The sequence below is a fragment of the Halichoerus grypus genome, chromosome 3 (genome assembly GCF_964656455.1).
Source record: "Halichoerus grypus chromosome 3, mHalGry1.hap1.1, whole genome shotgun sequence".
Taxonomy (NCBI): Eukaryota; Metazoa; Chordata; class Mammalia; order Carnivora; family Phocidae; genus Halichoerus; species Halichoerus grypus.
In genome coordinates this window covers 128,951,831-128,967,607 of record NC_135714.1, presented here as the reverse complement: position 1 = coordinate 128,967,607, position 15,777 = coordinate 128,951,831, and the positions used below count along the sequence as shown (strand labels likewise).

Genomic DNA, 15,777 nt, shown 5'->3' with positions numbered 1-15,777 from the left:
TTATTGGTGTATAGAAATGCAACAGATATCTGTACATTGATTTTGTATCCCACGACCTTACTGAATTTGTTTATCACTTTTGGTAATTTTTGGTGGAATCTTTTGGGTTTTCTGTATAGAGTATCATGTAATCTGCAAATAGTGGAAGTTTCACTTTTTCCTTTCCTATTTGGATGCCTTTTATTTTTTTGTGTTGTCTGATTACTGTGGCTAGGAATTCCATTTCTGTGTTAAATAACAGAGGTGAGAGTGCACATCCCTGTCTTGTTTCTGACTGTAGAGGAAAAGCTTTCAATTTTGGCCCATCGAGGATGATATTAGCTGTGGGTTTTCATATATGGCCTTCATTTTGTTGACATATATTCCCTCTAACCTTGCTTTGTTGAGTGTTTTTGTCATGAAAGGATGTTGTACTTTGTCAAATGCTTTTTCTGCATCCATTGAAAGGATCATATGGTTCTTTTTTTTTTTTTTTAAGAGATTTATTTATTTGAGAGAGAGAGAGAGCGAGAGAGATGGGGGGGAGGAGTGGCAGAAGGAGTGGGAGAGAGAGAATCTCAAGCAGACTCCCTGCTGCGCGTGGAGCCCGACATGGGGCTTGATCTTACAATCCTGAGATTATGACCTGAGCCGAAATCAGGAGTCTAGTGCTTAACTGATTGAGCCATCCAGGTGCCCCAGGATCATATGGTTCTTATCCTTTCTTTTATTAATGTGTATCCTTTTGATTGATTTGTGAATATTGAACCACCCTTGCAGCCCAAGAGTAAATCCTGCTTGATTGTGGTGAATGATTCTTTTAATGTACTGTTGGTTTCGGTTTGCTAGTATTTTATTGAGAATTTTTGTATCTATGTTCATCAGGGATATTGGCATGTAGTTCTCTTTTTTAGTCAAGTCTTTATCTGGTTTTGGTATCAGGGTAATGTTGGCCTTATAAAATGAATTTGTAAGTTTTCCTTCCATTTCTATTTTTTGGAATAGTTTGAGAAGAATAGGTATTAACTCTTCTTTAAATGTTTGGTAAAATTCACCTGTGAATCCATCTGGCCCTGGACTTTTGTTTCTTGGGAGATTTTTTATTACTGATTCAATATCTTTGCTGGTTATCAGTCTGTTCTAGTTTTGTATTTCTTCCTGTTTCAGTTTTGGTAGTTTATGGTTGTCTAATTTGTTGGCACATAGTTTTTCATAATATTCTCTTATAATTCTATTTTGTGGTGTTGGTTGTTATTTCTCCTCTCTCATTTGTGAATTTATTTATTAGGGTCCTTTCTCTTTTCTGTTTGATAGGTCTGGCTAGGGGTTTATCAATTTTAATAATATTTTCAAAGAACCAACTCATGGTTTCATTGATCTGTTGTTTTTTAGTTTCTATATCATTTACTTCTGCTCTAATCTGTATTATTTCCTTTCTTTTCCTGGCTTTTGGCTTCATATGTTGTTCTTTTTCTAGCCCCTTTAGGGGTAAGTTCAGGTTGTTTATTTGTATTTTTCTTGCTTATTAAGGTAGGCCTGTATTGCTATATACTTTCCTCTTAGTACCAATTTTTGTTTCTTCTTTGGTTTCCTGGTTGACCCATTCATTGTTTAGTAGCATGTTTTTTTCTTTATTTTTTTTTAAAAGATTCTATTTTATTTATCCGACAGAGACAGCGAGAGAGGGAACACAAGCAGGGGGAGTGGGGGAGGGAGAAGCAGGCTTCCTGCTGAGCAGGGAGCCCGATGCGGGGCTCGATCCCAAGACCCTGGGATCATGACCAGAGCCGAAGGTAGACGCTCAATGACTGAGCCACCCGGGCACCCCAGTAGCATGTTTTTTAACCTCCATGTATTTGTGGTCTTTCCACACTTTTTCTTGTGGTTGACTTTAAGTTTTATAACATTGTGGTCAGAAAATATGCATGGTATGATCTCAGTCTTTTTGTACTTGTTGAGGCCTGATTTGTGACCTAGTATGTGATGTATTCTGGAGAAAGTCCCATGTGCACTTGAAAAGAATGTGTATTCTGCTTTAGGATGGAATGTTGATGGAATGATGAATGTATATGTTAAGTCCATCTGGTCTAGTGTGCCATTCAAAGTCATTGTTTCCTTAGATGATCTCTCCATTGATGTAAGAAGGGTGTTAAAGTTTCTGACTATTACTGTATTATTATCAGTTAGTTTCTTTATGTTTGTTATTAATTGTTTTATGTATTTGGGTGATCCCATGTTGGGTGCATAAATATTTACAATTGTTAGATCTTGTTGGGTTGTCCCCTTTATTATGATATAACGCCCTTCTTCATCTCTTGTTACAGTCTTTGGCTTAAAGTCTAGTTTGTCTGATGTTAAGTATTGCTATTCTGGCATCTTTTGATGTCTATTTGCATGATAAATGTTTCTCCATCCTCTCACTTTGATTCTGCAGGTGTTTTTAGGTCTAAAATGAGTCTCTTGTAGGCAGCGTATAGATGGGTCTTGATTTTTAATTCTTTTTCTTTCCAAATTTTTATTTAAATTCTAGTTAGTTAACACACAGTGTAATATTGGTTTCAGGAGTGGAATCTTGTGATTCATCACTTACATATAATACCCAGTGCTCATCGTAACAAGTGCCCTCCATAATACCCATCACCCCTTTAGCCTATCCCCCACCCACCTCCCTCCATCAACCCTCAGTTTGTTCTCTATCATTAAGAGTCTCTTAGCATTTGCTTCCCTCTTTTTCTTTTTTTTTCCTTCCCTAGATGGTTTTTGTTTTTTTATCCATTTTGACACCCTATGTCTTTTTAGTTTTTTTATTTATTATTATTATTATTTTTAGAGAGAGAACACAAGCAGGGAGGGGTAGAGGGAGAGGGAGAGAGAGAATCCCAGGCAGGCTCCACGCCCAGCATGGAGCCTGACACAGGGCTCAATCTCACAATCCTGAGATCATGACCTGAGCTGAAATCAAGTATCAGATGCTTAGCTGACTGAGCCACCCACATGCCCCCTGATTCCCTAAGTGTTTATTTCATTTACATTCAAAGTAATTATTGATAGATATGTATTTAGTGCCATTTTACTACTTGTTTTGTCATTGTTTCTGGAGATTTTCTCTGTTCCCTTTCTTGTCTTTGTCACTTTTGGTTTTTCCTTTCCACTTAAAGAGTTCCCTTTAATGTTTTTTGCAGGGCTGCTTTAGTGGTCATAAACTCCTTTAGTTTTTGTTTGTGTGGGGAAACTCTTTATCTCTCCTTGTATTCTGAATGATAGCCTTGCTGGGTAGAGTATTTTTGGTTGCAGCTTTTTCCCATTCAGTACTTTGAATGTATCATGCCACTCCTTTCTGGCTTGCCAAATTTCTGTTAAGAAATCTGCTGTTAGCTTTATGGGTCTTCCCTTATAAGTTAAGGACTTCTTTTGTGTTGCTGCTTTTCTTTATCACTATATTTTGCAAATTTAATTATAATATGTCTTAGTGTTGCCCTTCTTCTGTTGATTTTGTTGGGAGTTCTCTCTGCCTTCTGGATATGGATGTCTGTTTCCTTCCCCATATTAGGGAATTTTTCAGCTATGATTTCCTCTAATAAATTTTCTGTCCCCTTTTCTCTCTCTCTTCTTCTTTTGGGACTCCTATAATACAAATGTTATTATGTTTGGTGGAGTCACTGAGTTCTGTAAATCTAATGTTCCATAATTATTCTTTCTCTCTTTGGTTTAGCTTCATTATTTTCCATTATTTGTCTTCTGTATCACTTACTCATTCTTCTGCTTCTTCCAGCCTTGTGTTCATTGCATCAAGCCTGTTTCCAATTTCAGTTGTTGCATTTTTCATTCTGTTTTTTAACTTTTTTTTTTAAAGATTTTATTTATTTATTTGACAATGAGAGAGAGAGAGACAGCAAGAGAAGGAACACAACAGTGGGAGTGGGTGAGGGAGAAGCAGGCTTCCCGCTGAGCAGGGAGCCGATGCGGGGCTCGCCCTCAGGAGCCTGGGACCATGACCTGAGCCAAAGGCAGACACTTAACAACTGAGCCACCCAGATGCCCCCCTTTTTTAACTCTTTTATCTCTGCATTAATTATCTCCCTGAAGTCTTCCATTCTTTTCTCAAGTCCAGCAAGTATCCTTATGATTGTTACTTTAAATTCTCCATGAGACACATTACTTATTATCTGTTTCCCTTAGATCTCTGTCTGGGACCTTATCTTGTACTTTCATTTATGATGAATGTCTCAGTCTTGGCATTTTATCTAAGTCTCTGCCTTCTTATATGTGTTACAAAAGACTGTTATGTTTCCTGCTCCTGAGAGTAATGGCTTTATGAAGAAGTCCTTTAGTGTCCAGGGTCTGGTGCTTCAGGGAATGTCTCTGGTGTGTGCTGTGTGCACTTTGCTACTGTGTTTTGACTGCTCTATCCTTTAGACCAGTCATTTGCAGAGACTCTCCTTGCCTGAAGTGGCAGTGTTTGGTCCTTGGTCAGAATGTGGCAAGTTTTCTTTTTTTTTTTTAAAGATTTTATTTATTTATTTGACAGATAGAGACACAGCGAGAGAGGGAACACAAGCAGGGGGAGTGGGAGAGGGAGAAGCAGGCTTCCCGCTGAGCAGGGAGCCCGATGCGGGGCTCGATCCCAGGACCCTGAGATCATGACCTGAGCCGAAGGCAGGCGCTTAACGACTGAGCCACCCAGGTGCCCCAGAATGTGGCAAGTTTTAACTAGGTGTGCTCTAGTCTGCTTGTTAAATGAGACCTGATACTACTTCCACTAGAACTGGAGCCCTGTAGAATTCTCTGGTCGGGAGACATGGCGTGGACAGGGTTTTTTGCTGTTCTTTTGGGGAAGTGGCCTGCCCTGCTGTGACTGAGGCAAGCTTGACTGAGAAGGGCAATACCATCAGAGCCAAGGGTGTGGACTTGGTGAAGCAGGTTAGGGAGCTGGTGTCCATGCTGCTTCCCTCAGGTGGCTCTGTGTTTATGTCAAGTGGTGGGGGGAGGGAAATGGCATCATCCACCTCTTTTGTTCCTGCAGAGGCATATCTCTGCACACTATCAGGGAAGCACTCAGAGAAGAGCAAATAGTCTCCCTGCTGTGTGTCTTAGGGTTTTTTTTCAGATTGCTGTCTTCACACTGTCCACCTCCAGGTTGTTGGCCTGCCTTCTATTCAGGAGCAGTGTACTGCCCTCTGGGCTCTATCCCAGCAAGTCTGCTGACTTTTAAAGCTTCATGCTTTAGGGATGTGTTGGGGGCAGGAACCTGTACTGGTTTGCTGGGGGGAGGGTCTCACCATGCTAGGACTGAGGCAAGCTTGACTGAGAAGGGCAGTTGTGCCAGAGTGCAGGGGTGTGGGATTTGCTATAAGCAAGTCAGGCAGCCAGTGTTGGGGCTGAGCTCCTTTCTGCAGGTGGCTCTGTGTGTATGCTGAGGTGGCGGGGGAGGGAAATGGTGCCAGCCGGCTCCTTTTTTCCGGAGAGGTATCTCCTTGAATACCCACTTCTCAGGGACACACTCTACTAATCTCCCCCCAGTGTGCCCCAGGTGCTCCTCAGATCATTCTGTCCATGCTGTTTGCCCCCCAGGTTGTTTGCCTGCCTTCTCTCTAGGGGTAGGGCAGCACCCTTAGGGCTCTATCCCAGCCAAGCCCATTGACCTTTAAAACTCCAGTTTTCAAGCCCTGCTGGTTCCAAGAACTCAAGAAAATCAGCCCCTCTCATTTTCCCAGCGTGTGTCTTTGGGGGAAATGTTTTTCTGTGTTTCCCTGTGTGCTCTTCTCTCTCTTGCATTTCTCTGCGACCATGGTTCCTTCCTCTCTGTGGCATCTGTGATTTCCCCTATACCACATCTCCACATTTCCTACCTTCCTTGATGTGGCCTCTTCTCTCCCTTTAGTTGTGGAGCTTGTTCTGTCAGTCATCAGGTTGATTTCTGGGGTATTTAGAATGATTTGATAGTTATCTAGCTGTGTTTCTGGGGATAAGACGAGCCTAGGGTCCTCCTACTCTTCTGTAATCTTCTCTCTCTTCCTTGCATATTATAATTGTATATGTTTATAATTCTCTGAGATCATAATGTGTCTATTCCACTTACTTGCATTTATTTTGGAAGTGGGATAGTTCAGCTAAACAGCTTTTGGAACTTTTAGAGAATAAGTGTTTTAAATATATTCAGTGACTCACTTCTTTCCTTAGATATAGCTTTTCAAGGGAAATTAAAGTATTCATGGATAGGGGCACCTGGGTGGCTCAGTCGTTAAGCGTCTGCCTTCGCTCGGGTTATGATCCCAGAGTGCTGGGATCGAGCCCCACATCGGGCTCCCTGCTCGGCAGGAAGCCTGCTACTCCCTCTCCCACTTCCTCTGCTTGTGTTCCTGTGCTCACTATGTCTCTCTCTGTCAAATAAATAAATAAAATCTTTAAAAAAAAAATAAAGTATTCATGGATAAATTATTTTTATAAAACTTTTTCGTTTTCTTTTCTTTTATTTATTTATTTATTTTTAATTTCATTATGTTATGTTAGTCACAATACAATACATCATTAGTTTTTGATGTGGTGATCCACGATCCATTGTTTTCGTATAACACCAAGTGCTCCATGCAGTACCTGCCCTCCTTAATACCCATCATCGGGCTAACCAATCCCCCTCCCCCCTCCCCTCTAAGACGCTGTTTGTTTCTCAGAGTCCATAGTCTCTCATGGTTCATCTCTCCCTCCAGTTCCCCCACCTCATTTTTCCCTTCCTTCTCCTAGTGTCCTCCATGTTATTCCTTATGTTCCACAAATAAGTGAAACCATATGATAATTGACTTTCTCAGCTTGACTTATTTCACTTAGCATAATTTCCTCTAGTCCCATCCATGTTGATGTAAAAGTTGGGTATTCATCCTTTCTGATGGCTGAGTAATACTCCATTGTATATATGGACCACATCTTCTTTATCCATTCATCTGCTGAAGGGCATCTTGGCTCTTTCCACAGTTTGGCTATTGTGGACATTGCTGCTATGAACATTGGGGTGCATATGGCCCTTCTTTTCACTACATCTGTGTCTATGGGGTAAATACCCAGGAGTGCAATTGCTGGGTCATAGGGTAGCTCTATTTTTAAATTTTTGAGGAACCTCCACACTGTTTTCCAAAGTGGCTGTACCAACTTGCATTCCCACCAACAGTGTAAGAGGGTTCCCCTTTCTCCACAACCTCTCCAACATTTGTTGTTTCTTTCCCTGTCCATTTTTGCCATTCTAACTGGTGTAAGGTGGTATCTCAATGTGGTTTTGATTTGAATTTCCCTGATGGCCAATGATGAACATTTTTTCATGTGTCTGTTAGCCATTTGTATGTCTTCTTCAGAGAAGTGTCTTTTCATATCTTCTGCCCACTTTTTTTTTTTTTTTTTTTTAAAGATTTTATTTATTTATTTGACAGAGAGAGAGAGACAGCGAGAGAGGGAACACAAGCAGGGGGAGTGGGAAAGGGAGAAGCAGGCTTCCCGCCTAGCAGAGAGCCCGATGCGGGACTCGATCCCAGGATCCCGGGATCATGACCTGAGCTGAAGGCAGACGCTTAACGACTGAGCCACCCAGGCGCCCCTCTTCTGCCCACTTTTTGACTTGATTATTTGTTTTTTGGGTGTTGAGTTTGAGAAGTTCTTTATAGATTTTGGATACCAGCCCTTTATCTGTAGTGTCATTTGCAAATATCTTCTCCCATTCTGTGGGTTGCCTCTTTGTTTTGTTGACTGTTTCCTTTGCTGTGCAGAAGCTTTTTATCTTGATGAAGTCCCAAAAGTTCATTTTTGCTTTTGTTTCACTAGCTTTTGGAGATGTATCTTGAAAGAAGTTGCTGTGGCCGATGTCAAAGAGGTTACTGCCTATGTTGTCCTCTAGGATTTTGATGGATTCCTGTCTCACATTGAGGTCTTTCATCCACTTTGAGTTTATCTTTGTGAATGGTGTTAGAGAATGGTCGAGTTTCATTCTTCTGCATGTGGCTGTCCAATTTTCCCAGCACCATTGAAGAGACTGTCTTTTTTCCATTGCATGTTTTTTCCTGCTTTGTCAAAGATTATTTGACCATAGAGTTGAGGGTCCATATCTGGGCTCTCTATTCTGTTCCATTAGTCTATATGTCTGTTTTTGTGCCAGTACCATGCTGTCTTGGTGATCACAGCTTTGTAATACAGCTTGAAATCGGGCAACATGACGCCCCCAGCTTTGTTTTTCTTTTTCAACGTTTCCTTGGCGATTCGGGGTCTTTTCTGATTCCATCCAAATTTTAGGATTGTTTGTTCCAGCACTTTGAAAAATGTCATTGGAATTTTGATCGGGATAGCATTGAAGGTATAGATTGCTCTGGATAGCATCGACATTTTAACAATGTTTATTCTTCCGATCCATGAGCATGAAATATTTTTCCATCTTTTTGTGTCTTCTTCAATTTCTTTCATGAGTGTTTTGTAGTTCCTAGAGTATAGATCCTTCACCTCTTTGGTTAGGTTTATTCCGAGGTATCTTATGGTTTTTGGTGCTATTGTAAATGGAATCATTTCTCTAATTTCTCTTTCTACAGTTGCGTTGTTAGTGTGTAAGAAAGCAACTGATTTATTTGCATTGATTTAGTATCCTGCCACATTACTGAATTGCTGTATGAGTTCTAGTAATTTGGGGGTGGAGTCTTTTGGGTTTTCCACATAAAGTATCATGTCATCTGCAAAAAGAGAGAGTTTGACTTCTTCTTTGCCAATTTGAATACCTTTTATTTCTTTTTGTTGTCTGATTGCTGTTGCTAGGACTTCTAGTACTATGTTGAACAATAGTGGCAAGAGTGGGCATCCTTGTCATGTTCCTGATCTTAAGGGAAAGGCTCTCAGCTTTTCCCCATTGAGGATGATACTTGCTGTGGGTTTTTCTTAGATGGATTTTATGAACTTGAGGAATGGTCCCTCTATCCCTATACTCTGAAGAGTTTTAATCAGGAAAGGATGTTGTATTTTGTCAAATGCTTTTTCTGCATCAATTGAGAGGACCATATGGTTCTTCTCCCTCCTCTCATTAATGTGTTCTATCACATTGATTGATTTGCGAATGTTGAACCACCCTTGCATCCCGGGGATAAATCCCACTTGGTCGTGGTGGATGATCCTTTTAATGTACTGTTGGATCCTATTAGCTAGGATTTTGTTGAGGATTTTGGAATCCATATTCATCAGGGATATCCGTCTGAAATTCTCCTTTTTGATGGGGTCTTTGCCTGGTTTGGGGATTAAGGTAACCCTGGCCTCATAGAATGAGTTTGGAAGTTTTCCTTCTGTTTCTATTCTTTGAAACAGTTTTAGTAGAATAGGTATTATTTCTTCTTTGAATGTTTGGTAGAATTCCCCAGGGAATCCATCAGGCCCTGGACTCTTGTTTTTTGGGAGGTTTTTGATCACTGCTTCAATCTCGTTACTGGTTATTGGCCTATTCAGGTTGTCAGTTTCTTCCTGTTTCAGTCTTGGCAGCTTATAGGTTTCCAGGAAGGCCTCCATTTCATCCAGATTGCTCAGTTTATTGGCACATAGTTGTTGATAATAATTTCTAATAATTGTTTCTATTTCCTTGGTGTGAGTCGTGATCTCTCCCTTTTCATTCATAATTTTATTAATTTGGGTCCTTTCTCTTTTGTTTTGGATAAGTCTGGCCAGTGGTTTATCGATCTTATTAATTCTTTCAAAGAACAAACTTCTAGTTTCATTGATCTGATCTACTGTGTTTCTGGTTTCTAATTCATTGATTTCTGCTCTAATTTTAATTATTTCTCTTCTAGTGCATGGCTTAGGCATCGTTTGTTGCTTTTTCTCTAGTTCTTTAAGGTGTAGAGTTAGTTGGTGAATTCGGGATTTTTCTATTTTTTTGAGTGAGGCTTGGATGGCTATGTATTTCCCCCTTAGGACCGCCTTTGCAGTATCCTATAGGTTTTGGACCAATGTATTTTCATTCTTATTGATTTCCATGAATTGTTTAAGTTCTTCTTTGATTTCCTGGTTGACCCAAACATTCTTGAGCAGAGTGGTCTTTAGCTTCCAAGTGTTTGAATTTCTGCCAAGTTTTTTCTTGTGATTGAGTTCCAGTTTTAGAGCATTGTGGTCTGAGAATATGCAGGGAATAATCTTAATCTTTTGGTATCGGTTGAGACCTGATTTGTGACCCAGTATATGGTCTATTCTGGAGAAAGTTCCATGTGCGCTCGAGAAGAATGAGTATTCTGTTGTTTTAGGGTGGAATGTTCTGTAAATATCTATGAGGTCCATCTGGTCCAATGTATCATTCAAAGCTCTTGTTTCCTTGTTTATTTTCTGCTTAGATGATCTGTCCATTGCTGAGAGTGGAGTATTGAGGTCTCCTACAATTAACATATTGTTATCAGTATGACTATTTTGGTTAACAGTTGGCTTATGTAGATGGCTGCTCCCATGTTGGGGGCATAGATGTTTACAATTGTTAGATCTTCTTGTTGGATAGACCCTTTAAGAATGATATAGTGTCCTTCTGTGTCTCTTATTACAGACTTTAGTTTAAAATCTAATTTGTCTGATATAAGAATTGCTACCCCAGCTTTCTTTTGAGGTCTGCTGGCATGGAAGATGGATCTCCATCCCTTCACTTTCAGTCTGGATGTATCTTTAGGTTCAAAATGAGTCTCTTGTAGACAGCATATGGATGGGTCCTGTCTTTTTATCCAATCTGCAACCCTGTGCCGTTTTGTGGGAGCGTTTAGGCCATTCACGTTGAGAGTGATTATTGAAAGATATGAATTAATTGTCATCATGTTGCCTGTGAAGACGTTGTTTTTATAGATTGTCCCTGTAAATTTCTGTTGTATATCACTCTTGGGGTCTTTCTCCTTTTATAGAACCCCCCCTTAATATTTCTTGTGGGGCCGGCTTAGTGGTCACATATTCTTTCAGTTTCTGCCGGTCGTGGAAGCTCTGCATCTCTCCATCCATTCTAAATGAAAGCCTTGCCAGATAAAGTATTCTTGGCTGCATGTTCTTCTCATTTAGTACCCTGAATATGTCTTGCCAGGCCTTTCTGGCTTGCCAGGTCTCTGTGGATAGGTCTGACGTTATTCTGATGTTCCTCCCTGTGTACATAAGGAATCTCTTCCCCCTAACTGCCCTTAAGATGGTTTCCTTGGTTCTAAGATTTGCAAGTTTTACTATTACGTGCCGGGGTGTTGGCCTGTTTTCCTTGATCTTGGGAGGGGTCCTCTCTGCCTCTAGGACTCGAATGTTTGTTTCATTCCCCAGATTAGGGAAGTTCTCAGCTACGATTTGCTCAAATACATCTTCTAGTCCTCTCTCTCTCTCCACTCCCTCTGGGATTCCAGTTATTCTGACATTGGAACGCTTCATGATGTCACTTATTTCTCTGATTCTATTTTCATGGATTCTGAGTTGTTTTTCCCTGGCCTCCTCTTTTCCCTTTTTATCTATTATATTGTCTTCCAGGTCGCTTATTCTCTCTTCTGCCTCAGTTACCCTAGCTGTTAGATTATCTAGATTGGATTGGATCTCATTGATAGCATTTTTAAGTTCTGCCAATTCACCTTTTATTTCTGCCCTTAGAGACTCTATGTTGCCATTAATTGATTTCTCCATTCTAGCCATTGTCTTCACAATTGCTAGCCTGAATTCCATCTCCGACGTCTTGGTTATATCTGCATCCATTTGTAAGTCTGCAGCATAAGTCATAATCTCTGAGTCTTTTCTATTTTGGGGGCTCCTCCTCCTAGTCATTCTGTTGATGAGTGTTTGAGGGAATGTATAGAGTCCAAATTATTGACCAGAACCCAAGCAAGATGCACCTGTTTTCTTGGACCTTACGGTTGCTGGCCTCTTGTTTTCCCAGCCTGTCTTTTGCGGGAGGGGCCTGCCGTGCTGTTACTCAGCCAACCCTGTTTTGGCGGAGTTGCCCTGCCCCCCTGTGGTGGGGGATGGGCTCAGCAGGAATCAGTCTTTGGGGCTTTTGTTCTCTGGTGGCTTTCCGCATCTCTTCCGCGAGTCAGAGCAGAAGAGACCGCTTCCAACCCTCTGCTTCAGAGCTGAGAGACCTCAGTCTGTTCTTCAGTGAGCTCTCCAGACCACACTGTCTCCATTTCTGTCCGTGCTTGCTATAAACTGCAGCGTCCTGGGTTGTGTGCCCCTCCGCAGTGCTCCCAGTCCTGCCTCCAGGTCGGAGCACTTCTCTGCCGTTTGTGCTTCTAAAACCGCCAGCTGCTCCCAGTTTGCAGGAGCGACCCCGCCACTCCGGGTTTCCATCCCGGGGGCCCGGGGCTGCAGTTTGCATGCGTGATCCTGCCGCTCTGGGTTTCCGCCCTGGGGGCTGCCCTAAAGTCCTTTCCCTGCTGCTACCGGTCTTCGAGTTTGTTCCTGTCCCCAGCGCGTGAGGCTGTCACTTACTGGCGGTGTAGGATCCCCACGGCCAGGCACCATCCCACTGCTGTTTATCTTCTGATACCTGCCCGCGGAATCAGGGCTCCCCACTTTGTACCTCAAAACCAACCGCCTGCGATATTCTGTTTGTCGAGATCCAGATCTTCTTACATCTCAGGCTGGTTTCGTGGGTGCTCAGAGTGGTCTGGTAGATATCGAGCTCAATTTTGGGGACCAGTTGAAATAGGGTCCCCTACTCTGCCATCTTTCCTTCCTTCCTCTTTTCTTTTTTTTAGAGAAAGAGTGCATGTGCATATGCATGAGCTATGGGGAGGGGGAGAGGGAGAGAGAATATTTTTTATTTTTATTTTTAAAGATTTTATTTATTTGAGAGAGAGAAACTGAGCAGGGAGAGCAGCAGAGGGAGCAGGAGAAGCAGGCTCCCCTCTGAGCAGGGAGCCTGATGGGGGCTTGATTCCAGGACCCTGGGAACATGACCTGAGCCGAAGTCAGACGCTTTAACCGAGTGAGCCACCCAGGCGCCCTGGGAGACACAGAATCTTAAGTAGGCTCCACACCCAGCGTGGAGCCCAATGTGGTTCTTGATCTCACAACCCTGAGATCATGACCTGAGCTGAAATCAAGAGTCAGATGCTTAACTGAGCCACTCAGGCACCCCAGCTTTTGCATTTTCTATTCTCATTTTTTAGTGAGAGAAAACATATATACACATTGAATATGTATTCTGTTGTTTTATTTTTTTGGAGTAAGCTCTATGCCCAACTTGGGTCTTGAACTCACAACCCTGAGGTCAAGAGTCACATGCTCCACTGACTGAACCAGCCAATCAACCCCTACTATTTTTTTCTTAATGCAACATTTGTTTTAAATCGGTCTCTTGAAGTGTCAGTAGTATTATTGCATAAGTTTGGCTCTATGATGTTTTTCATGTTTTATGGGTATCTTATATATATAAAAGAATATATACGGTATGTGTAGATAAGTGCATATGTAAATTATAAGTTTAAAAACTTGTGTAGTCTGATCTTTTTTAACAGCTTTATTATAATCCACATATGATACCATTCATTTCTACAATGTACACTTGAATGTTTTATGGTGTTTAGAGTTGTGCAGCCACCATCACAATCAAATTTAGAACATTTTCCTCTTCTCCAAAAGAAACCCTGTTCTCTCTTTAATCCATTTCCTCTTCAGACTCCCAGGCCTAAGCAACCACTACTCTACTTTTTTGTGGATTTCTCTATTCTGGACAGTTCATACAAATGGGGTCATACAATATCTGGCCTGTTGTGATTGTCTTTTTTCATTTAGCATACTATTTTCAAGGCCCATCCATGTTGTATCAGGAATTACTGCTTCATTCCTTTTTTTTTTTTTTTTAAAGATTTTATTTATTTGGCAGAGCAAGACATAGTGAGAGAGGGAACATAGCAGGGGGGTTGGGGAAGGAGAAGCAGGCTTCCTGCAGAGCAGGGAGCCCAATGCGGGGCTCGATCCCAGGACTCTGGGATCCCAGGACCCTGGGATCATGACCTGAACTGAAAGTAGACACTTAACGACTCAGCCACGCAGATGCCCCTGCTTCATTCCTTTTTATGGCTTACTAATATTCTAATGTAAGATATCCACCTTTTGTTCAATCAGTCATTAGTAGATATTTTAGTTGATTCTACTTTTTTGCTATTATGAATAATATTGCTTTGGGCTTTTGCATACAAGTTTCTGTGTGGGCATGTTTTCATTTAATTTCTTTTGTGTATGTACCTAGGAGTGGAATTGCTGGGTCATATTGAGCATCTATGTTTAAACATTTGAGGAACTTCCAGATTGTTTTCCAAAGTGACTGTATCATCTTACAGTCCCACCTGCAATTTATGAGGGTTCCAATTTCTTTATATGCTTGCCAACACTTGTTAATGTCCGTCATTTTGATTATAGCCATCCTAGAGGGTGTCAGGTAGTATCCTACCATGGTTTTGATGTGCATTTCCTTAGTGACTAATGATAATTGAGCATCTTTTCATGTCCGAATTGGTCATTGGCGTATCTTCTTTGGAGATATGGCTATTCATATCTTTTGTCCTTTTTAAAATTGTGTCTGTCTTTTTGCTGTTGAGTTGTAAGAGTTCTTTATATATTCTGGGTACAAGTTCCTTATCAGATGTATGATTTGCAGATATTTTCTTTCGTTCTTTTGGCTTGTCTTTTAACTTTTTTGATGATATTTTTAAAGCACAAACCTTTTTTAATTTTAATGAATTCCAGTTGATACACTTTTTCCTTTGTTTGCTTGTGCTTTTGGTGGCCTAATTAACAAGGATTTACTTAACCCAGGGTCACAAAGATTTACCCCTATTTTTTCTTACAAGAGTTTTATAGTTTTAACTTTTACATTTAGATCTATGATTTATTTTTGTAAAATATGTAAGAAAGTAGTCAACTTCGTACTTTTGCTTGTAGATAACCAGTTATCCCAGCACATTTGTTGAAAAAAACTATTATTTCCTCATTGAATTGTCTTGACATTCTTGTTGAAAATCGGTTGAACACAAATATAAGGGTTTCTTTTTGGGCTCTCAGTTGTAGTTCATTGACCTATGTTTCTGTTTTTATGCCAGTACCACACAGTCTTTATAATAGTAACTTCGTGTGGTAAGGTTTTCTTAATTTGATATTATGAGTATCCAACTTTGTTTTTTTGCTATTCTTGGTCCTTATGTACTTTAAGTAAAATTTGATTTTAAAATTTGTAACTTTAAATAAAATGATCTTTTCAATAAAATTTTAAACCAGGTAGTGAAGTCATTTATATAGTGATTTGAAACTAATTCTTTCCATCTTTCTCTATTCTAATACCTTATCATTTCACCAACAAATTTCCAAATTTGATATTACTACCTATCTCTTTTAATTGGAATACTTTTGAATCTTTTTTCATTGTAAGAAATGAAGCAAATAAGATTCGTGTATCCAGCAGGTCCCATGGAATGTTTTTATCATTTAATTAAAGTAATATTACTATGTATTTTGGAAAACTTAGAAGTTATGAAAAGTGTTTTGGATAAAGACACTTTTAGATATATCATGGTATAGAATAACATGTAGTAGAAAATATATACAGTATTGTAAAGTCTCATTTTCTTGATTTCAGTAATAAAGTTTTTCATGTGAATCAATAACTCAGAGTTTTTTCCTTTAGGCCATTGCATTACCTCCTATAGCCAAATGGCCATACCAGAATGGTTTTACATTTCATACCTGGCTAAGAATGGATCCTGTAAATAACATCAATGTGGATAAGGATAAACCATATTTATATTGGTATGTATTTTTGTAACTTAGTGTTATTATCTTACTTTGAAGGTGAGA

The 15,777-nt window shown here is 40.3% G+C and overlaps 1 protein-coding gene across 4 annotated transcripts in view; it reads left to right on the top strand.

Moving 5' to 3' along the window:
- The window catches only part of LRBA (LPS responsive beige-like anchor protein), a 764,390-nt gene that overhangs the window by 99,179 nt on the left and 649,434 nt on the right, over positions 1-15,777 (top strand). For all 4 annotated transcript variants that reach the window (XM_036089189.2, XM_078069304.1, XM_036089190.2 and 1 more), the window contains exon 6: positions 15,608-15,729. In XM_036089189.2, the coding sequence (XP_035945082.2) occupies positions 15,608-15,729 (122 nt within the window). The remainder of the gene's footprint in view (positions 1-15,607; positions 15,730-15,777) is intronic.